Source organism: Falco rusticolus, chromosome 4 (assembly GCF_015220075.1).
Source record: "Falco rusticolus isolate bFalRus1 chromosome 4, bFalRus1.pri, whole genome shotgun sequence".
Lineage (NCBI taxonomy): Eukaryota > Metazoa > Chordata > Aves > Falconiformes > Falconidae > Falco > Falco rusticolus.
The window spans coordinates 36,617,791-36,640,212 of record NC_051190.1 but is presented as its reverse complement, the minus strand read 5'-3'; the positions used below and the strand labels follow the sequence as shown (position 1 = coordinate 36,640,212).

General features: G+C 49.7%; 1 protein-coding gene and 1 long non-coding RNA gene across 2 annotated transcripts; one reads left to right on the top strand and one right to left on the bottom strand.

Moving 5' to 3' along the window:
- Positions 1–2,991: 2,991 nt before the first annotated feature.
- On the top strand, positions 2,992–15,099 carry ATP6V0C (ATPase H+ transporting V0 subunit c). Its single transcript, XM_037384343.1, has 3 exons — positions 2,992–3,361; positions 12,868–13,051; positions 14,271–15,099. Exons 1-3 carry the CDS (start codon positions 3,286–3,288, stop codon positions 14,473–14,475), a joined length of 465 nt encoding a protein of 154 aa, XP_037240240.1. The 5' UTR covers positions 2,992–3,285; the 3' UTR covers positions 14,476–15,099.
- LOC119146536 lies at positions 14,423–22,192 on the bottom strand. The gene is made up of 2 exons (XR_005103778.1): positions 19,489–22,192; positions 14,423–17,926 (listed from the first exon to the last, which is right to left on the bottom strand). It is a non-coding gene; the product is annotated as an uncharacterized LOC119146536 (long non-coding RNA).
- Between the last annotated feature and the right edge of the window lie 230 nt (positions 22,193–22,422).

The following is a 22,422-nucleotide window of genomic DNA, read 5'->3' as shown; positions in this document are numbered from 1 at the left end:
CTGGAAGGAAGCATTGACAAAAGCATTAAAAATGTATCCTTTCTGTGAATCAGCAATTTCTGGTGAAAACCCAATCAATTTATTAGACCTTTAGTGCTGGAGAACAAAGACCCAGAACCATTGAGGAGCCCCAAATGACGAGCATGGGAGGAAGAGGAGGAGGTGGAGGAAGAAGGGGGAAAAGGCAAGAGGGCCTGGCTCGAGGTGCTTGAGCACCCTGAGATTTTGGCTGTGACCACAGCACGGGGGCAAAGAAGACTCCCCACATCCTGCAGCTCCGAAGCGTGGAGGAGGGAAGCTCGGCCCCTGGGGCATCGCATGGAGCCGGCACTCAGCCCTCCTGGAGACATGGCATCCCCAAAGTGCGGCCGCTGCCACAACTCATGAGCTCGCTGCTACAAGGAGGCTCTTTGTTTGCGGGTGATGGCTGTTCACCAGGCGGATGGGAGCGACAGCGCGGAGACGGTGCCGGATGATCTGTGGGAAGCCACCAGTGGCGAGGGGCAGCAGGCACAGGGCAGCCAGCTGGCACGGCGCCAGGCACAGGGAGAGGAGAAGGCAGCGCGATGCACATGGGGTGGTGGGACCCACTCCATCAGGCAGCTGGGGCTACCAGGTGGCACCCAGGAGCAGCACCGGGAGACCTTGGTGACAGCGGGTGCCCAGAGGCACAGGGGGAAAAGCATCCTCTGGGGGCCCCTCAAATCCATCCACCCTGCTCCCTGGGTCCCTGCTCCAAGTATTGATGATGCTGTTGCCCCAGGCCATGGCTGTCCCTGGGGCTTTGAAGCCCTTGCCCGATGCCACGTCAGCACCCATCATGCAGTGGCTTCACAGATAAATCCCACAGGGGCAGACAACTGGCTCATCCCTGTCAGCCAGGACGCTTGTGCCGCTCTCTGCCCAGGCTCTGCGCCCCACAGGGACCCCTCACCGCAGCCCACTTGGGCACAGAGTTGGGAGAGACGGCTGCTCCGGGGGATGCAGCCAAAGCCCAGGTGGGCACTGGGCTGGCACAGACCTCAGCGTGAGGAGTGGGATGAGGCACCGCCGGTCCCTGCTCCCCTCACCAGCCCAGAACTTGGTGAACAAACTGTCAGTGCCACCAGTGCCTGAGGGGTGAGAAAGTCACCCATCAAAGCAATCGCTCTGGTCCTCTGCAGGGGGAATTGTCCCTGCCCCAGTGAAAGGCTTCCTAATGTTCACTGGGGCTGCTGAAAGTGTTCGTTAGTGATGACAGCCACCGCCATCACAGCAGCGATGACAGTACCATGCTGACAAGCATCCCAGGGTGCAACACTGCAGGAAAAGCAGTGTGATGGTGGTGGCTGTGATGGTGGGAGTGGTGATGGTGGTCACAGTGGTGTGGTGATGGTGGCAGTGGTGGTGCTAGTGCTGGCAGCAATGGCAATAGTGGTGACAGTGATGATGGTGACAGTGGTAGCAGTGGTGTGTTCCACACGTGACCCGCAGCCCCCCCTGCACCCACCTCTGCCAGGGCTCGGGACTGGGACCCCTCAGAGCCCTCTCCTCCTCTCCCACCAGCTCTGCACTTGTCCTGCCGCCAGCCCCGTGAAGCCCCAGCGGCAGAGCCTGCTGGAAGCACATCTCCGTCGGAGCCGGTCCCCAGGGAGTACCTGCCACCTCTGCCTGTCTCAGTGATGGAGCCGTCTGTGTTCTTGTGTTGGGCCAGGGAATCTGCCACGCAGGGCTCAAATCCTGTTCTCACCTTCCCTGTAGGCTTTGACAAGGCTGAGGTGTCCAGAAGAGTGGCAACAATGGGAAAAAGATGGTGGCCCTCAATTAATTAAGACATCTGGTATTTCAGGACATCAGAAGACCAGCAGGATTTGTGGCAGCAGCAAAGCAGGCACAGGCAACTGTTAATGAGCACCCCAAATCCAAAATTAACATGGCTTTTTTCTAGAATATCTTGGGTAACAGAAATGGCACCAGTCACCCTTGTAGGACGGGCTGTAGCAGTACCTTTCTGGGATGTTTTGGGATGAGGCTGGCTTGGAAGGGGTCGCCTGCACCCTGCCCACAGTGGGGTGGGGAGCAGTGCCTGTGGTGAGGTGATACCCTAGCTTGAACCCAGCCCACCCATCCCCGTCCAGCCCTGGGGGAGAAGGATAGGCTGGAGGCACTGGCCACCAATGTGCGAGGGAGCAGGAGACTCGCCAGGGAGAGGAGCAGGGGAGATGGGGAACACCAGCGGGATGCTGCTGAGACCCCAGGAGAAGGTGGAGGGCAGAGGGTAGAGACCCCCAAAGGGTACCCCAAGCCACAAGGCCCCGTGGGCACAGCTACATCCCCCTTGGAGAGTCCATGGCAGGTCACCACAGCTCGGGGACAGGGTACACAGGGCACAAGGTGCGGGGATGTGGCACATGGCAAGCAGTGTGGGGGATGCGGCGCTGCGGACACGGCACGCGGGGCATGGGGCACGGCACATGAGACACTGGGCATAGCACATGGGACAGGGGACACAGGATGGGGCATAGCACATGGGACGGGGGATGCCGGGCGTGGCACACGGGATACGCCGCAGGGGACACGCCGGGGGGGCTCTGAGGGACCGGCGTGGGGACTCGGCCCGGCCAGCACCCTCCGCCACGTGGGCGGTGCCGCACGCTGGACACGCCCCTTATGCTAATGAGCGCTGAATCACGCTCGGCGGGACGCGGCCGCCGGGCAGGACTGAACCACCCGGGCGGAGAGGAGGGGAGGGCGAGTGGACGGGCGCAGAGCGGGGAGGGGGCGGCGCGGCCCAGCGCCACACTCGCGACACGGGGCACGGGGGAGAGAGCGGTCTTCGCTCGTCCCGGTGGGGCGAGACCCGCCGCAGGACGGGAGGGGGATCGGACGTGAGCGTGCGGGTGGGGGGACGGGCTGGCGCCCCCCGGCCGCACGCGCGTGGTGGCAACCGGGGGCGGGGCGGGCGGGCGGGGGTGGCGGGTCACGTGGCGGGCGGGTCGCCGCCATTTTGTCCTGCGGAGGCAGTATTTAGGGCGCCGCGCCCGGGCCGCCGCGCACTGCCGCCGGGACGGAGCTGCGCGCCGCCGCCCACCCCCCGCTCTTCCGCCCGCGGCCGGCCCCTTCCCCTCCCCTGCGGTGCCTGCAGCCGGCCTCCGCCCCATCTCTCCCGTCCCTCCTCGCCTCCGCCATTTTGTGGCCGAGCGCTGCCCGCGGAGGACCGGCGCCGCGGCGGAGCCCCCCGCCTCCCCCCGCCCTCTCGCGCTCCTGCTCCCAGCGGCGCCCCGGCCCGGCTAGGCCCGCGCAGCCATGTCCTCCGGCGCCAGCCCCGAGTACGCCTCCTTCTTCGCCGTCATGGGCGCCTCGGCTGCCATGGTCTTCAGCGGTGAGCACCCGGCCGGGGGGCGCGCCGGGGCCGGAGGAGGGAGCGCGGTCGGGCTCGCCGCGGGGGCATCGCGGGGGGGGGAGGGGCACACACCTTCGCCGCCCTGCTGCCGCCTCGGCGGGGCGGGATCCGCGGTGGCGGGCCCGGCTTGGCCGCGGGAGGCGGCCCCGGGACCGGGGAGGGCTACCCCACCCCTCCCCCCCCTGCCCCCGGCTTCATCCGGGCTACCGGGGCGCGGCGGCGGGGGTCTGCGCGGGTGACGTCACCGCGGAGCCGGCCGTCGCCGGCGGAGCCCCCGCGCCCACGTGACTGCGGCGGTGCCGCCGCCCGGGCCGGCCCCGCGGGGGCGGCCGCGCCTCCCCGCCCCCTCCCCGCGGGGCCGCGGCCGGGCCCCCGGCGAGCCGGGCCTGCAGGAATGGGGGGGGTCTTGCCGGCCAGAAAGCCGGTGCCACCACAGCCCTGGTAACGTGCGCCATGGCGTGCCAGGCCTGCTGCCGCGCCTGCCTCCCCCGGGGCTCGGTCCTGGGGGCGGTGAGCCCGGCCGGTGCCGCCGCAGGGCTCGGCCTTTGCGGCCTCCCCGGCCGGGAGGGTCGGGCTGCCTCTCCCGGGGCCGGGTGCGGTGCTTCTCCTGCCACAGAACTAGGACAATTGTTTTAAAGCGTTCCTTGGATAACGCAAGACCGATATTTAATGGGATTATTGAAACCTAGCTATGCAGGCAGTTCAGGCTTGGAATCAGCTTTAAAAAGGTTATTGACATTAAAAGGAAGTGATAGGCTCCTGACCTTCCCTTGGCAATGGGAGATGCATGAAGTACTGAAAAAGGGAAGCTCTTCTCCAGTGGCTGTCCAGCTGCATCTGGAATCAGGGAGCCTCAGTGCGGAGTAAATTGGGTCATTCTGTGGTATCTGCTCTCCCTGTTGGAGACTCTTCATGCTGAGACCCATAAATGCTGTTTTACACTAGAAGGACCATCATATGATGCCTTGGCTCTCTGGAAGCCTGAGGGAACCTTCTGCAGAAAATGACTGCTGTTCTGACTGAGCACTTACTGTTTCCTGTTGGGTGCAGACCTGCTCTTCTGGTTGGGATGTAACACCGGGAAAGCTTCAGCTAGGTATTTTTTTCCAAATGCAAGTGCTACAGTAGCTAGGAATACGAGAACTAGAAACCGGTCTGATTTTTCTCTTCTGAGGGCTTAGCCAGTGCCTCTGCATGCATTAGCATATTGACTTGTCTTCATCTGCTGCCTAATTTAGCTCCCGGCTGAGGAATCAAAATGCTCAAGTATTGAATTGGCTGTAGCTTGAGTTGCATATGCTCATGTTGCTCATGTGCTTGGAGACTGATGATAAAGTAGCCTCTGAGATGGTAGCTAGGTCTGCAAGGCAAATTTGTGGAAGCTGCTCTTGACTGATTAGTCTGGTAGATTAAACTGTGTAAATAGCTAAGTAGACAGTGGATCAAAACTAATATTTGAGAGGAAGCAGTCTGGTCATGCTGGTGTTGGCACCATTGCCTAGTGTCACACCAGCCATGTTCTTGGGATTTTTTTGCAAATATTAAAGCCAAACACCTGACTGGCTTTTAGTCTTGTCCAGTTTGTAGGATGCAGATGTCCTGTGCTGAAGGCAATTAGGGCCTGCCACCTTGGAGCTGAAAGATTGTGTTTGCACTCAATGGGTAAGGATTTTTCAGGAAACAGCATGGCTGGAATGGTGTGGGAGCCAATGTTGGGACGACTGACTTGGCTAATGCAGATAATGGAGGAATAGACTGAGACCTGGTTACTTGGAAAGGAACAGCCCACTCACTGCCTTTTGCAAAAGAGCAGCTATTAAAGTCCTAAATAGTGAGCTTTCTTCCTGAGAAAGGAGTCACTGGATTCCTCTTGCAAAATTGAACTCTGAAGCAAAAGAACATGGTTGTGTGGCCTTTTAGACACTGGTTTTGATATGCGAGCTTCCTTCAGTGCAAACATCAGTGAGGGATGCAAATCCGAGGGAGCTTTTTGATAGGAATTCAAAGTGTTCCTTGGCACAACTTAACTGGAAATGAAGTGTTTGCTACAAGCTGTGCGTTTGATAGCATGGTACTGTGGGATTGCAAGTTAAAGGGGAAGGCTTGAGTTGAGTAATCCAGAGTGAGTGCATAAGCTATATTGATGAAGGTTTGGTAACCATCATGTTGCTGCTGGTATATGACTGGCCCTTGATGCAGATTCTGTCAGATGGTCTTAATACTAGCAGGTCTAAGCCATGAAGCATTAGTCTCGCAAGGACCGATGTCTGTCTGATGGGTTCAGTCACTGGACAGCAGGTTATAGATACTGCTGGTGCAAAATTTATTTCTTAGTTGTGAATGTTATCAAACTGCTTGATTTGTGAAGTAGCTTTGATTTTTTTTTTTAAGACAATGTGGTAGAGGTGTCAATGTAGCATAAACTAAAACTTGCAGTGTCATGTAGCTTTCCTTACAGAGATGTGACACTACAGCACGTTCTGATGTTAATTTGATATTAGTTATTGAAACATTTACCAGATTTAGAAGCAAGGAGCTAAGTCTGTCTGGACAAGCAGTGTAAAACTATGTAAAATTGTCCTAGATCAGTGTTTATTACTGTGGTGATAGTGTCTGGCTCGTGCTGTATCTGAAGATCAGATTCTTGTGGAGCTTGTAGTTCTGAGACCTGTTTCTAGTAAACAGGTTCAAGTTCTATACTGTCCAAGCTAGTTTGATGTGAAAACAAGTGGTTTTATGTGGTACTGTTTGACACTCAAATGTGAACTGCTGATGGTAAATAGATAGCAGAACTTACTCTGGTCAGCTAGTACTGCTGGCAGCTAGAAAGACTAAAGCAGGCTGCTGTGACCTTGGTTGTCTTCAAGCCTGCTTACTCATTTGCTGATTACAACTTGTTGTGATAGCTAAAGTTCCTTTATTTCCAATGTGTAAAACATGTGGCTGGCTCAGTGTCAGGTGCTGTTGAGTGAACAAATTATTGTGGCTTTTCCATGCCAAAATGAAGCAGCATAGTATTGGGCAGAGCTGTCTGATTCTGCACTTGCTGATGCTCTTTGTAGAAAAGCATGCTGTCCCAGGTGTGCCCCACGATGGGCTCCCTAATGTGGTAAGGAGTGTTACTTGGACCTGCAGTCTGGATGGATATTCAGTGCCTTCAGTACTGCTTCACTATCAGGCATCTGGAAGACTGCTAATGGAACTCTAGCCAGCAGTGTTATGGTTAGGCCTCTGTCTTGTTGCTGCAGAGCTAGCAAAATAGCACCTTACTTTAAACTAGAGCTGCAGATAATTGTAGCAGTTGGTTAGCTATTAAGAGACCTCCATGGTGAAATTGCTGGCTCAGAGCATCTAGCTTGATGCAGCTGGCAGTCGTGTGCAGTCTGATTCTAGAAGGCATCATGACTATAAACAGCTTGTAGCCTTGAAGGAAAATTATACCGGTGTTTCCTGAAATACTGTCTCTTGAGGGGTGGGGAGTTGGTAGAGAGGAGAGCTGCTTCTCAGTAAGCAGTTGTAGACCTCATCCTAAGAGGAGCTTGCAGATTCCTTAGCTGTAGTGTGCAGGTAAAAGTGAAATGGCAGAACTGAGTGCAGCTCAGTGTAGTCTTCTGTTCCGGATCACTAGAGTACTTCAAAGGCCTTGTGGTATGGGCAGGAAAAATCAGTGTGTCAGATGTTTGAGCTACCGGACTGTCTACAGTAGAGAGACTAGCTTAAGCATTCATCCTTAATGGCAGGTAAATTAGTGGACTGTAAAGACATAAGTGTTGTAAACCAGATAGGCAGTATTTTTACAGCTCTGTTAATTTAACAGAGGACATCTCAACATGGGCATTATTTCAACTTGGTAAATGCTAGTCTTGAATATCTGATAACCAGATTGAACAGCAATATAAACAGTTGGCTATACAAAATCTGGCTTAAGCAGATATGCTGTCATTTGTACTGTGGCTTCCAGCTGTACCTGATGGGACTCCTGTCTCTCTCTGAAGGCACTGTAAATGACAGTCTGCAGGTACTTCCCCTTTGATGGGAACATTCAGAGCAGCAGTGGAGACAAGTTCCAGCTGCCTCAGGACCTCTTAGCCAACTTTCTTTCTTCCTTCCTAAAACTAGTCTCTTCAGTCTGTCCAAAGGCTGACTGATTTTGAGCAGTAGTTGGAAGCTGGAAAACTTTTCAGCCTGATCAGACTGTTCAGTGATTCTTGAAACAGTGGTTTCATAGAAGTGCATACTACCACCTGCTTGTTGTCCTCACCACACAGTAAGACATATAACTTGCTGAACTTGCTTCCTTTAGACTGTAAATCTTGTGAGCATGATGCTTCAAGTTAGTCTGGCTGCAGGTGTGTCTGCTGGATGCAGTCAGATGATCTTGGTTTTCCCACACCTCAGAAATGAGGTAGCTTAGCTGTGGCTGCCTCCTGGTGAGTGGTGTAAGCTGCTGTTGGACCAGCTAAACAAAAAGGGCTTCTGCTAATGGTATAACAAATAGCTTTTGCTAGTCAGTACCTGGAGTGCAGTGGTCCACCCAGTCTGTAAAATGAGTCATCTTTGGGGTTGCAGGGGAACTTGGATGATACACAACAAGTAACTGGACTTTGCTGCTTGCAGAAGAGCAAGGCTGCACTGTGAAGTGTCAGCTGTACCAGCTTTAAAAAAAAAACAAACCAAAACAAAAGGCTTTGTGTGCTGTGCCAGACAATCCAGAGTACAGATTGCAGCAGTCTCAGCTCCTTGGGGCAGTCGACTGGTAACTTTTCTTTGGACTGCTACTATTGCAGCAGCTTCTTGAGGAGCTGATAGACTTTTTAAGTTCTCACTTACTGAACATGAGTAAATGGCCTGCTAGCCGTTGACTGGTTGATAATGCTGTAAGCTGACAGTCCTAGGCTTGTTTGAAATCCCTACACCCATAATCTAACACTCTTAACATTAGGTAAGAACAAAAAGCGTGTCCTGTAATGGGTGTCTCAAAGATATTTTTTCAAAGTCTACAACTTCCTGTAGGGCAGCTTAACCCTTCTGGTGTTACTGCTGGCGGACTGGCTATAGCCAACCTGCAGTGTGATCTGAATTTGCATAGGCTCCAGATACAGTTCCACTAATGTGGTTGTCTCTTCTGTGGAGGTGCAGCTGGGCATAGCAACAGGGTTTTTCCACAGCAGCCATGGAGTATCCATTACTGTAATCGGAGGTAGAGCTGTGTTTGTGTTAAATGGGGTGGTGTGGGGAGGGGCCTTAGAATACCAACGAGGAGAAGCCTGTTTCTTTGAAAATTCCCAGGTTTCTGTCATGGCAAAGCAAGGATTGTACTTGACCTGGATATCACCTCTAACAGTTCTCCAGCCACTTAACCTGCTCAAGGATGAACAGGCATTGGGGTGAATTGTCTGCTGTCTGTCTGGTTCAGAGGAAGCCTACTTACTGCAGAGGGCAGCCCATTTGATAAAAGGCTCCAGATGTAAGAACTCATCCAGAATGGTGTCTCAGACTTGCTGTGATAGTAACCCATGGTATCTTAATTTGAAAGTTTGACCTGTTACTAGCTCACTTCCTAATGCAGGAAGAGGCTGCATATTTAGTGCTGTGAAAATCTTTCCCACATTGCAGTGTGAAAATCTGCTTCTCCGGATGGGACATGGGAGGAATCACAGGCCTAAATGGACCAAATGCCACCAGAGTGTGGCTGGTTCAAAACTTCTGTTCTTGGGCTAAGCATGTCTGAATGTGGTGCAGCTGCTGAAACTGGATGCATGCAAATGCATCCTGTTGCATTCCCTGGCTTGAAGACTCCTGACAATGTGGTCACTGTCCATAGGTGCATATCTGTCTGCAGAGCTTTGCAGAACTGATGCAAGGCCTTTGGTAATAGCCTCTTTCTATATTGAGGGAGTGTCGCATGAGGTGACTTGCAGCTAACTTAGCTGCAAGATTAACGTTCTCTGTGCATGACCTTACTGAGCACTGTAACTATAGCTACAAAGATTGGTCCTAATACTTGGTCTTGCACTTGATCTGAACAGCAGGCTGCTTGAGCAGTGACAGTGAGTATCGGAGGCAAAGCTGTACTGAAAGGTCCTGGCAGTGCCAAGACTACAACTGGTGTTCAGTCCTTACCGAAGCTACAGACTATATGGCAAGTTACTTTTTAGTTTGTAGTTCATCTTGCAGCTGCACAGCTAAACTACCTCTGCTAACATTTTTGTCTCATAGAAAGTAACAGCTATGGTGAGGTGCCAGGCAAAATATCCACAGCCCTGTGGGAGGTTTTGTCCCCAGGAGCAGTACTGTATGAACTCTGACTTGTGAGTTCAAGGAGTGACTCTACAGAAGTATTTCAAAATCCAGCTTTGAAACGGGCTTACTTGGGAGTAGTTGGTCTTGAGTGATGTATAAAGTACTTCCTCGGTATTATACCACCATTGAACTTTTAAATGGCACAGTTCCTGGTTATAGACTGGAATGGCTCCCTTCTGTGGTAAAGCTAGGTAGGCAAGGTCCTTCTCCAGCTGCCAGGTAAATGTTTTGATAGCTCAGTGTCTGTACCCTTTTTAGCTTCATTGATTGGTCTGTGTGTTGGAGGTAATGGAGCTGTATGATCTGAAGTAAATATGTGGAATCTTAGTGTGTAGCTGTGGTATAGCTCTTGTATCCCTTTCACTGTCTTCCACATAGATCTCTTCAAACCCTGTTCACTGAGCAGATTGTGGAAAACATGTCCTTCCAACTCTTGATTAAGGGTAATTAAATGTAGCATGTGAAGCACGTGTGCTTCAAATGCTCAGAGCTGCTGAGAGGTACAAGTCAAGATGTGCAGGAAGATAGACCTAGTGCCAAACAGCTCATGGTTGAACAGCTCTGCCATCAGATGGCTGTGTTGTGGTGGGGAGCAGATACAATCTTTGCCACTTGCACTGTAATATTGGGTATTGACAGAGGTGTAAGGAGAACTTCTCAGGCTAGTGAAGAGCAGCAAGGTAAGCTGCCTTGTAAGATACTGGAGATGCTGCTGCAGGGGACTCCAGTTGGTCAGGATGCTGATAAAGACTTCCTTGGGAGCAAGTGTGTCATGCTGTGAAGCTGTATGTGTAGCATCTGTGACTGTCCACCAGTGGGAGTGTAATAGGTCTTCAGGGCCATCTGAAAACTAGCTGCTGCAGAGTACATGTAGACTGTATTTGTTGATGTGTCTAGAGCTAATTCGAGGCATAAGCTTTTGCCTGTTCCCTAGCATTGGAATTTAACAGCTGGGAATTGACAAACTTCTGCTGATCTGCCCTTCCCCAAAAGCTTAAGCAGGCAGGCTTTCTGTAAGTGGATTACAAAAATCAGCTTCTGTAATCCATCACTGCATTAATTGCAACACCTTTAACTTCAGACTTGGGGGAAGTAATGACTGATCTAATCTTAAATAGTGAACTTCCTCCTAAGCCTGTTTCTGGAAAGGTTTAGAAAAAACTCAGGAACCACAAGAGAAGTGGCTTCTGCTAAAGGCTACATAGCCAGTCTAGATAGCCTGAGCCTTGATTCCACTTCCAGTCCTTAGAAGCTGTTTCATCCAACAGAAAAGATTCCTAATTCAAGTTACATCATTATCTTTCTGGTCTTCCTAGGGGCTAGACCTTTCAACAGTGCCATCGCTGATACTGCTTAGCTAAGCCTGTGTGCTGCTTTCCAGGTTTGGCTTACATTTGCAGGTAAAAACCTGTCTTCTGTCTTGGCTTAGGCTTCCTGCTAAGCTGGATTCTGGTTCTGAATTGCACTGCACAGCCCTCTACATCTGGCTCAGTGGCAGTCAAGGTTCAAGAGTACAGGGTTGCTAGTACAGAACCAGTTTGTAGTTGATAATGAGGTTTTCCCCTCAAGTTTTGTAACTAAAACTGAATTTCCTTCTGATAGTGGGGCTTGTGTTAGTGCAGTGGTGCTACCTTTAATCTTCTGAAGTTTAGTACAAAGCCAGGAGGATTACTGCTCAATTCTTGACTGCTCAAAGGTAGGCTTTATGTAAATGCTGAGGTAGAAGCAGGAAAGCACATATCCTAAGCCCTTTGAATACCTCCCAGCAACTCCTAGGCAGGTGTGCCATACCATACTTGGAAGCTGGTGTAACGCAGCTACACATCTGTGTGGAACAAGCAGCTGTCCCTTGTAGAAATCTGTTTTTAAGCAGGTGGAGCAAACTTAAATAGTCTTTGAACAGTACAGATTTGAAATTCCTTTGGGTTTAATACTCTAACAGCCTTTTAGAACTGGCAAGAGCATTTTCATGCTGAATAAGAATTACCTTTGACTATCAGCCTGATGGTATCTGAAAAGGAGACAACCTGCCCTTCCACCTTGCAGTGCTGCTTCAAAGCCTTAGTCCTGGATGGCTGTTCACCTGGGTATGACTTGGGTGATGGTGAGTGCAGTCCAGAGTTGAGTTTCTAGAGTACTCCAGAGCAAGGCTGGAAGGAAAGGGATCTTTTCAAGTACTTCCTAATCCTTTTTGTTTTTGTAGACGTTTTGTGAGACTAGTACAAAGTTTAAGGCAGGAGTTTTTGGTACAGTGCTTTGGGACTCTTCTAGCAGCTCTCCATTAGAGGTGATAAGCCCGTGTTCTGCTGTGGAAACCAAGCTTTGGATTCCTGTGTTGGTCTCTGCATGTCAAGTGTTTACACAGGTGGTCAGCAAACCTTAGGGGTAAGATGGTTATGGTCCCCTCTAATGTACAAGCCATATTCCACTTTGTGGTTCCAGTGGCTGGATTAACAAGTGTTTGGACCTGAACCCTTCACAGGTGAGACTATTGACACATGAAGAGGGTGTCATTTCTCCAAGGAATGAACTGCAGCAGTAATATGTGAGTTTGTTGCTATCTTGGTATGTGTCTCATGAAGCCGAAATGGCATGTTTAATCCCAGGTCAAAGCACAGGCAGAAAAAGATTCCTCTTGTGGAAGAAGGGGCCCCAGGAAGGTGACTTGTTAAATGTTAGGTGCATCAGAGAACTCGGCCCAAGTGGCTTAAAGCCCAGTTACTGTAAAACCTGGCTTTCAGCTGGGTTACATTCTGCTGTGGTGGAAAGACAAGCGTTGCTGTTTCCTTTGCAGTTGGGCTGGGTAGAGCCTCACAGTGTGGGCTCTGCAAGGGCACAAGCTCTGAAGCAACAAGTTCAAATTTGGACCTTGGGTTTTGGTTGCTAAATGGGCAATTAGTGTCTGCTGGGGAGTATATCCTGCTGCGAAGCTGGCTTAGGCTATTCTGTTATCAGTGTTTGAGCAGCACCTTTTTATTGATCTGGCTTTGGTCTAGGACTCTGGATAGGTCACTTCCCCATCTCTTGGGGGAATATGCCTGGCTGACAAACCAAGTAGTCAAGTGACCATGTTAGTTTTGGTTTGCACAATTCTTCCTTGCGCTGACTCGGCTGTTCTAATACTGCAGCCTAGTGAAGGAGATTATATTTGTGGATGTCTAATGCATTTTTTTCTCTTCCAGCCTTGGGAGCTGCATATGGAACGGCAAAGAGTGGCACGGGTATTGCAGCCATGTCTGTTATGAGGCCTGAGCTCATCATGAAGTCAATCATCCCTGTTGTCATGGCGGGTATTATAGCTATCTATGGCCTCGTAGTGGCAGTCCTTATTGCCAATGCCCTCTCACCTTCTATCACACTATTCAAGTAAGTTGCTGCATCTGTTGGCTTTAAGTTTGTTCTGTCACTATTTTCGTGCTGCTCAGTGAGTGGATTTTGCTCAAGACCCCTGGAAGGACTGTCAATGCTAAATGCTTCTAACCTGGGCTTAAGAGTGTGGGCTGGATTTTAGCTGTCCTACCTGTTGCCTTAGCCTCAGTGGGAGTGCTGCCTGATTAGCTTGCTGTATTGGCTAACAGATCAGACATCCCACTGCTAGAGATAATGCAGTGGTTTATTGAAAGAAACAATGTACAGCCAGTACTGGGATATGCTTCTTTCATGGTGCCAAATTCTAGAACTGGTATACACAGGTCTTTCCAACACTATAATCAGACTGTCTAAATAGTTCTCCTGTTGCCTGGGAGATGCAAGTGAATAATTAATATTGCTTGCTGTCTTATGTGCTGGTAAATCAATCCTCAAGCTATACATCAGGCCTCTACGCTAGCTAGTTTGAAACTTAATCTGCTCTAGGCTTTTGAGATTAGCTGGAACTGGCTTGATTGAGACCTCTGAATAAAACAATGCTTCTGAGGTCTTAACAGATACCTGTGTCGCTGTACAAGCTATAGCTGAGTAGTGTGGTTGGTCTAATAAGCCATGACCTAAGAATCAGCAGGTACAAATGCTCCTTTGCAGTTTACTTGGTGGCCAGATACTGATAAGGACTGCTCCTTGGGTACTGCTGCCTGGAAAAGCAGACCATTCCTGTCAGCTCTTGCAGTGCAAGATAATAATAACTTGGATGTGCTATGGCTGTATAATTTGCTAAAGGTGGGAGGCAAAAAGCAGCTAGTAACAGGCTACACAGTGCCTTGGGACAGGCATTACTGCAAGCACTAGCCCATGTGTCTGTAGTAAGTACAGCTCTGGTAGCATGTTAAACCTGCAGCTGACTGAAGTGGCTACAGACAAGCTGGTGGACCAGTAGCTTAGCTTAGTGTATGAACCATACTGGAATGTCAGCTGAAGACCTGGCATAGCTGCCCATTTTGAGTATCAGAGCTAGGAGGCTCAGGAAGCATCTGCTTCTGAGATGCTGTGCTTGCTTAAGAGTATAGAAGCTCTTTCTGCAGGAAAGAGGTTTACTCTAAATGTTAATTATTCTTTTGGGGAGGGTGTGTGTGTGGGGGGGAGCTAGCCTGAAGTTGAAGGGTTGGTGTGCTGTTGCTTGCTACTGAAACTCTTTTCGTCTCTCCTACAGGAGCTTTCTTCAGCTGGGTGCTGGCTTGAGTGTGGGCCTCAGTGGTCTGGCTGCTGGCTTTGCCATTGGCATTGTGGGTGATGCAGGTGTACGGGGAACAGCACAGCAGCCCAGGTTATTTGTGGGCATGATCCTGATTTTGATCTTTGCTGAAGTCTTGGGTCTCTATGGCCTCATTGTTGCCCTTATCCTCTCCACAAAGTAAATGTCATGGTATGATGTAAAGAGATGTAACAAATCCACATTTAAAAAAAAAAGCTCCAGAATGAAAATGGTCTCTCCAATGTGTACAGTTGTCCCAATTTGGTAGTTGATCTCTTGTAAATGCGCGATGTATGTTAGTGACTTGTCTGTCCTGTGTGTACTTCAATATTAAATTGGATGGGCTGCTCCAAGCCTACTGCATGGCTTGGGGTGGCCTGTGTGCAATTTTCCACCCATTGCTGTTAGTACTTTATGTATAAATATGAACTAGAAATGTAATTTTTTCTCTTCACTGGATGTTTATTTATAAAAGACTTGACATGTTCATACATCTATGGAGCAAGGATTTTCAATTTCCCATGCTATATATTAATCTTATATATAGGTAATTACACTGTGGGGTCAATTGTAAGTGCAGAGAATTCCTTGGATGTAACTTTGATTCTAAAGATTGCTGTAGTGTCCTGGTATTGGAGTATGAGAATTTTGTGTTTTATTACAGCAATTGTCCGAAACACTCCTGTGTTTCAGTAGTAATCGCGTATGCTCCGGCATCAGTCGTGCACCCAGTGTTGGGTTACAAACTTATACCATGTTTCCAAATAAAACTTCCTCACTACATTGCTGTAATGAGTCCTCTGCCTCTGATTTCATGCTTTTGCTGCTCCTTTAGGAAGAGGAGGTGTTCCTTCAAGGGGCAGGCAGGTTCTTGAAGTGACTGAGCACCATGCGGCAGTGATGCTGTCATAACTGTTAAACTGTTCCCTCTTTCTCCTGGGCCAGTAGCGATGCTGTTTCCAGCTGCTGCCCACAGGCAGTACTCATGGTGAGGAGGAATTGCAAGGCTGTTGCAGTGCTGTGTTCACCCTGATCAAGCAGTACACCTTTGCTCTGGCACATGGTAATGCCATGTAATAGGCTGTGCAACATGGCCTGAGCAGACAGGGTCAGGGAGCAAGGGTGCGGGCTTCAGCATGTGACAAGGAATAGGAGCTACTGAAGAGCTTTTAGGCAGCTTGTTATGGTGATGGCTCTGCGGAAACTTAGCTGGTTGGAAAGCTGCACTGTTAGCAGCAATTGTCTGAAGTAACTAAATGATAGTGTCATCAACAAAACCAGTTCACTCAAGAACTCATTTTTTTAACTAGTAAATCAGAAGCGTTTAAGCTGAGAAGTTATGTTCTCATAGGTAGTGAATGCTGTAGCCAGGTTCTCTTGTGGGGATTTCAGTGTTGCAAAGCAATGCTAAAGCTTATATGGGAAATGTATGTTGGACCCCTTCAGATTAGAGCTTGTTCCATCCAGATTGCCTGTGGGAAGTTAAGGATCACCTTAATCTTTGTTGTGCAGTTTGGAGAGCTGCTCAAGCTCTACCCTTTTCAAGCCAAAATGTTACTAAAGACCTACTGCTAGTAGCATCTTTGTGATCAGACTAAACTGAGGAATCTGGAGTGATCTGTCAGAACATTTTCTGTCGCCATACTTGGGACTGGAGATGTGCTGGTGGTGTACATGCATTTCACCCATGTGCCTGTGCAGCAAACAAGTCTGATGTAATTGCCATGAAGAGCTATGGTCAGAGCAGGAGGAGTTCACTGAAACTGTTTGGAGCATCTCGCCTGGCAGGAGCATTCATGGGCCCAGGCCTGGTGGCACCTCATGCACCTTCTGGGTAGCTGGTCTCCAAACTGGGGACCATTCAGGAAACTTCAGCTATGAGCCAATTGTTTTGCTAGTGTGTATTTTCACTGTTTTTTGTGAAGGTGTAGTTTTAAATATTGCTGATTATCAATAATTGGCTTATTCTGTTTGCTAAGAAACTCATTGTCTGCATTCATTTATAGGCTGTCAGCTGCTTGGCTTTGGAGTGAGCTGTACTGCTGGTCTTGTGTTTCAGAAGGGCTTTTCTTCACAGCAGTCTGGGCAGTGGTGGTGCTTGGGCTGTAGAGGTGTAAGCTGACTTAAGGAAAATCCTGGATGCCTGCTTAACCATTGCCTGGGATAAGGGGAAAAATTCCTGATCTGAATTGTGTTGATCATTCTTCAGCAGCAGTAGATTCTAAACTTCTGAATTAGGCTTTACGCAGGGGTCAAACATTTACAGAAACTGTAGCATAATTCTCTCTCAGCACTGATGGCAGTGAATTCTCTTTCCCAGTATTTCCATGTAGTCTGATAGAGCTTGCAGCTAGGAGGGGGGTGAGTCACAAATTCAGGCTGTCTAGAAAGCATGTGCCACATTGCAGTTCTGGTGAGAAGCATTGTATTTTGCTTTGTGTAGCAGAACAGGAGAAAGTCATGGCTGGGGCTGCAAATATGTTTTAAGATCTGGTTTTACCTTCTTTAAGGGGAACCTGCTGCCAGCCTTGATTTTTGTCAATTTACAATATGAGCAAAATGCGTCTAAGAGAGCAACCATCAGAGAAATGCTGATGGTAGTGCTCCCCTCTAAGAGAAATAAGCAGTGTGAAGGCACTGGTCTATAGGAACTCTTTAAGATCCGATTGTACCTTGGGTGACACCTTGCAGAAGGCAGTTACTAGGCTCAGGGTGGTGATGGATACTTACATCACCAAATGCAGGCAAAATCCTATTGATGGCATTTTTGTTCACACCTTGGAACATCAGGCATTTCTCATTAATACATAAACCCACGCAAGTCAAGAGAACAGAGCATAAAACAAAAACTGGGGTTAGCATGTGGAGGTGGAGGATTGCTTTGCACTGAGTACCTGCAGATATGCCAGGAATAAAGCTAACAATCTGAGTGTGTTGCCTTGGCCAAGTGTTTTCTGACAGCGATGCTCCAGATCCTCATTGATGACTCCCAGGTGAAAACTCGCATTTCAAGTCCTTCACTGATGCACTTGCATCAGCAAATTGCTCAAGTGATTCAGGGCATTAAGAAAATAAAGGACCTTTTGGTTCTTTTCCTTCATTTACTGATGGCAGCATGCTAGATCAGAGTGCAGTCCCATCTGGCAGGGATTGACTTTTTATTTGGTTTGGAAGAGAACAGGCAGTCTCAGAGAGTGAAATGATAGACTCGTAAGAGTTCCTGATGAAAAGAGGTGGCGTCTTCTGGCACATAAATAGTCCTCTGTAACGTGGCAGATTGCGTGCCTGTGAGTGTGCACTGCAGAGTGAGTCAGCCCTGCAGAGAGAGAATGGAGTAGGGTGGCTCTGCAGCAGCAGCAGAGGGTAAATGTCCATTAGCAGTCAGTTCAGGCCAGGTGAGGTTAAGGGATGCTGCTTGCATAGATAATGCCTTCATAGAGCTTGCTGACCTTTCTCTTTTAACTCTTTCATACTGGCGCTTTTTCCAAAGGCTGCAGATTAAATTTTTTTGTTCTTTTTCTTTTACTGCTCTGTTGGAGAAGCATTTTAAGCAGTAGGATTTTATCTGTGCTTCCTCTTGCCTTGGGAGACCTGGTTTAGAGAAGTGTAGTAACCTGGAAAAGTAAATAAGCTTTGAGGAAATAAAAACCTCATTAAGAGAAACTGATCCCAGAAACTAAGCTGCTGCTTTCAACTACAGGGTAGCAGCAGATCTAATGAAAACAACTCTCAATAAACCTTGTTACTTCTGCAGTCTAACCATGGGGTTCTTGATTTTGTGGCTTTTTACATCCAGCCTTACTGTACAAACCACCACTGTTCTCAGGTGAGAATTACCGGTGTCTCTGACACATGGGACTTACTTGCCACCATTGTGTTAGCGTATCTCTTTCTGCTCTACAGGTATTAACCATCTTTTTCTCTTGACATAAATTAAACCCAGAGTAAGTCTGCCCAGTGCTAGCCACCACTTATCCTGGAGTGGAAAATTTCTGTTTCAGGGTCAAAGGATTGTGTCCCAAAAAGCTTCTCCATTTTTGTTCCTGTTGCTCACTAATGAATGCTGTTCCTTTTCTCTGCAAGCTACGCTTCATTTAGCTCCCAAGACAGCCACAGCTTTGCAACTGGTATCGCTGAGTTTCTCTGGAGCATATCACAGTGCCAAAGCATGCAGAAAAAATCCTCCCCCAACCTTACAGTGTGTGAAGCCTGAAGCTTTCCTAGGGGCCCAACTGCAGGGTCTCAGGTGACTCCCACAAGGTACCTACAGACAGTTGATGGTTCTCACTAGCCTGTGAGAGTGTGAGGTGGGTAGCGGGAGGGCAAGATGCGGTTCCTGGAGAATCAGTGGCTTGTGTTTACCATCTTTCTTTCGCTGAGGGGACGAGATGCACTCAGCACAGGCTCAAGTCCTGGCTCTTCTGAGTTTACCAAGGGGATGCTGGTTGCTACTTCAGTCCCGGACCATTTTTTTGGCACTTTGAACTGTCCTGTCTGTGCTCTTAGACCTGTGCTTTCCTCCTTCGCCTTTGGGAGAGGGTAAAGGGGTGACCTCAAGTGGCAGAGAGCAGATACGGCCACCTATACCTAATGGTTTTGTCTGCCTAAAGTAGGCTGACGACAAACCTTAGGAAATCATGTATATTCCCAAGATTAGCAGTGTGTTCTCAACTCATAGATGTGAACAGCCTCCTGGCTGTTGTGCACATTAGCGCAATTTCTTACATCTCATTGTGAATCCACATGAAAAACTAGAAGCCAAGGCTGCATCTCCACAAGCACTTCATTTGGCAGCAGTGCTAGGATAAACCCTCCCTCTGGACACCTAGACCTTCTTTCACATCTGTAGCATGCACTCCCCCTGTTTCTCCCAAGTGTGCTGGTACAACTTCTCACACTGCCAGGCAGTGAATCTAATTTGGGAATCGAGCCAGGTTAAAAATAACTTGACCTGAAGAAAAAAATGTTTGCTGAAGAAAATGCAAGTGAAACGACAGCATGTGATTCCCTCAGCCTGTTACTGGGGCAGTAGAGAGATCATGCAATTAATAGAGGAGTGTGCAATTATTGGTGACACAAGACAGGGTTAATTTGATACTAAGAAATGAGAACATCCAAAGGGAATAAGACTTAAGCAAGACAGATACATGACATAAAGTTGGGCTGAGTGACATACCTGCAGCACTGATGAGGCAAATTTCCATACCTTTCACCTCAGCACGGTTCTTCTGTTCTTCCCAGAGCACAGAGGGAGGTCTGGGCCATTTTCCAGTGTTGTGATTAGTGGTATGCTTCAGGGCTTGCAGCCTAGAAGAATGTATCTCTGTCACCGAAGCGTTGGCAAAGCTGTGTCCGTGGGGTGGACCTTGTGGCAGGATCTCATACAGTGGATGTTACTATCTTTAAGTATTTGCATTTACCTAGCTGTCTTTTCCAGTATCAAGTTACTGCCACAAGTCCATTAGCTTGTACATTCATACAAAAGTGCCCTGGTTTGGCCACAAACCAGGCAAAACAAAGCCACAAACAAGGCAGTTTTGGTGCTGTGTATTCCTTTTGACATCTGAATTCAGTTTAGCAGCTTGGGAGGGTACTTCCTTCCTCGCTGTCATTTGCTCAAATAAGCAGGCCTGAGATCTGCTTTTAGGATTCATTTTCTAATCTTCTGGGTTTGGAGTCTCCGCCACTTCACTTGTACTGAAGCCACATACCATTCCCGCCAATGTGCTGTTGGGTGTCCCAGACATGCGTAATTTCAGCCACAATGAGGGAAACCTGCCTGAAGCCATTTTTAGCCTCAAATTCCCAAGAAAGTGCACATAGTTTTCCTGGCCTCGACTAACATCATTCCCAGCTCTCTGTTTCAGGGGCCTTTACCTGGCATTCTGCTGGCAATAAGAAGCAGTTTGTAGTGTGGACAAGCACTGACATCATGGAATGTTAAGTACAGCATAAAATCTCATTAAAATTCAATTCCTGGCCAAATGGTGATGTTATGTTCATGCACAATTACATTCCCCGTGATTTATCTTTTCTTGGTGTGATTAATCAGCAGACCCTCTATCAGCATGGTGCCTAGGCACAGACCTTGATGAGACACTTGACTCTCTCTGTGATACCATGGGACACCAAACAGGATAAACCTGTGAGTGAGCATGCTAAGTGGGCTGCTGCAGCACACAGCAGTCTGTGGAGCAAAGAGGATGGAGGGGAAATGGAAGCATCTGCCAGCAGATGTTCAGGAGTGTTGAGGATGCTGGCTTTAATTTAACAATGCATAGTTCTTGCCTTTAACATTTTGGAGATCGGACATTGTTGCCTTTCTGGCCATGGAGACTGCAGGGCCCCTGGTGGCACAGTCTGCTGGAGAGAAAAGGCAGGGGCCTGGCTGTAGAGCACAGAACAAGCTTTTCTGTCTTCCCTCCCAGGCTACTGCTGACTTGTCAAATGACTTTAGGAACCTGCCTACAGCAATGCTGTCAGCTTGGAAAGTAACATTCAACAGATATAATGGCTTGCCAGTCTAGGTTGCAGTTAACTTTTTTTTTTTTTTTTTCCCCCTGTAGCTGAGACTGAGAAAGGAACGCTGAAGGGAGAGTTCCAGAAACTTAACTTTGCCTGAGCCAACAGTTCAAATTTCATTTTGTTAGTGTAATTATTATTGTGCCCAGCCAGATTTCTGAGCAGCTATGTGCTTTGCAACACTTGTCTACCAGCTTTCAGGGCCAAGGATCAGCTGGTCCTTTGTGACAGGGCCATTCAGCATACCTGGGTCTGCCTGGGGTTGTCATTCAAGAAGTAAATAAAGCAAAAGTAAAAGCAAAACCTGCATAGTGGATGCAGCCTGCTGGCCCCTCACAGGTATGGCGTGTGTGCTGTCCCATGCACGTGCAGTGTGTCACAAAGCAAGCAGAGCAGTTCCTCCGGGCAGAATCATTCCCCAGAGAGGAGCAAGTCCACTGTGGCCATTCAAGCCAAGGTTACTTATTCACAAATTCACAGAATTACAAGTCATTAGGAACCACTAATTCACCTCCCCTGACCTCTCAGGCCATTCAGCTTTGTCTGATAAAAAGTAATGTTTCATGGGTAACACTTCTTCCAAAAAGTAATCAACCCATAGGCATGCGACAGGGCTGCCCAGCCAGCACTGATGGTGCTGGTACAGGAGCTGCATCATGGCTTACTAAGGGCTGCTGGGTTGGTCCTTGGCTGAAAGATACCAGATAGTAGTGAACTTGTGAGGCTTGAGCTTACTCTCATCTGTCCTGGGGCTGACCCTTAGGACACAAGTCACTCCCCACTGGCATCAGACCTTTTCAAGTGCGTTTCATCAGCTCCATGTTACACACTGTGGTGAAACACCAGTGTATGCTGCCACCAGCCCCCTTGGAGGCTCCAGTAGGGAGCGTTATCACTTGTGTTTTAACGCACAGGGTGAATAAACCAGATACTGAAAGTAAATCCCCCAAGATGCTCACTGCGCGTAGGGAGGGCTGCAGGCTCAGAGTCCTGCACTGCATGCTGCTAGCGGGCCAAGCAGGAACCTGGGCCTGCAGGGCAGAGGGGCCTGCCACCCTCCCACCTGAGGCGGCCAGGCCAGGCCACAGGCCCTGCGGACAGCGTGAGCCAGCAGAATACCGCAGCCCGAGGACAGCCGGGGAAGGGAGCTTCTTCACCGCCGGTTCTCCTTCCCCTCCGGCCATCCAAGCAAGGTCGTGGCGGCGGAGGACAGCGGGGCCCGCCCGCTCCCCTCAGCCGAGTAGCCAGTCAGCCTCTGCGCCGACCTCCTCAAGATGGCGGCGCCTGCCCCATGATGGCGGCTGCAGGGGTCACGTGCGCGGGGCGGGACGCGCGGGGAATCCCAACACGTCACCTGAGCGGCCTCACGTGACCGGGAACCAGCGGGGCAAGGGGGGGCCGGCCCCGCCCCGCCCGCCCCGGCCCCGCCCCGCCCGCCCCGGCGGCCCCGCCCCGCCCGCCCCGGCCCCGCCCCGCCCGCCCCGGCGGCCCCGCCCCGCGGAGCCGGGAGCTGCACCGGGCCCGGCCGGAGCGGGTCCCGCGGCGGGGCCTTTTCCTCACGGCGTAGGCCCGGAGCCACGGGGAGGGG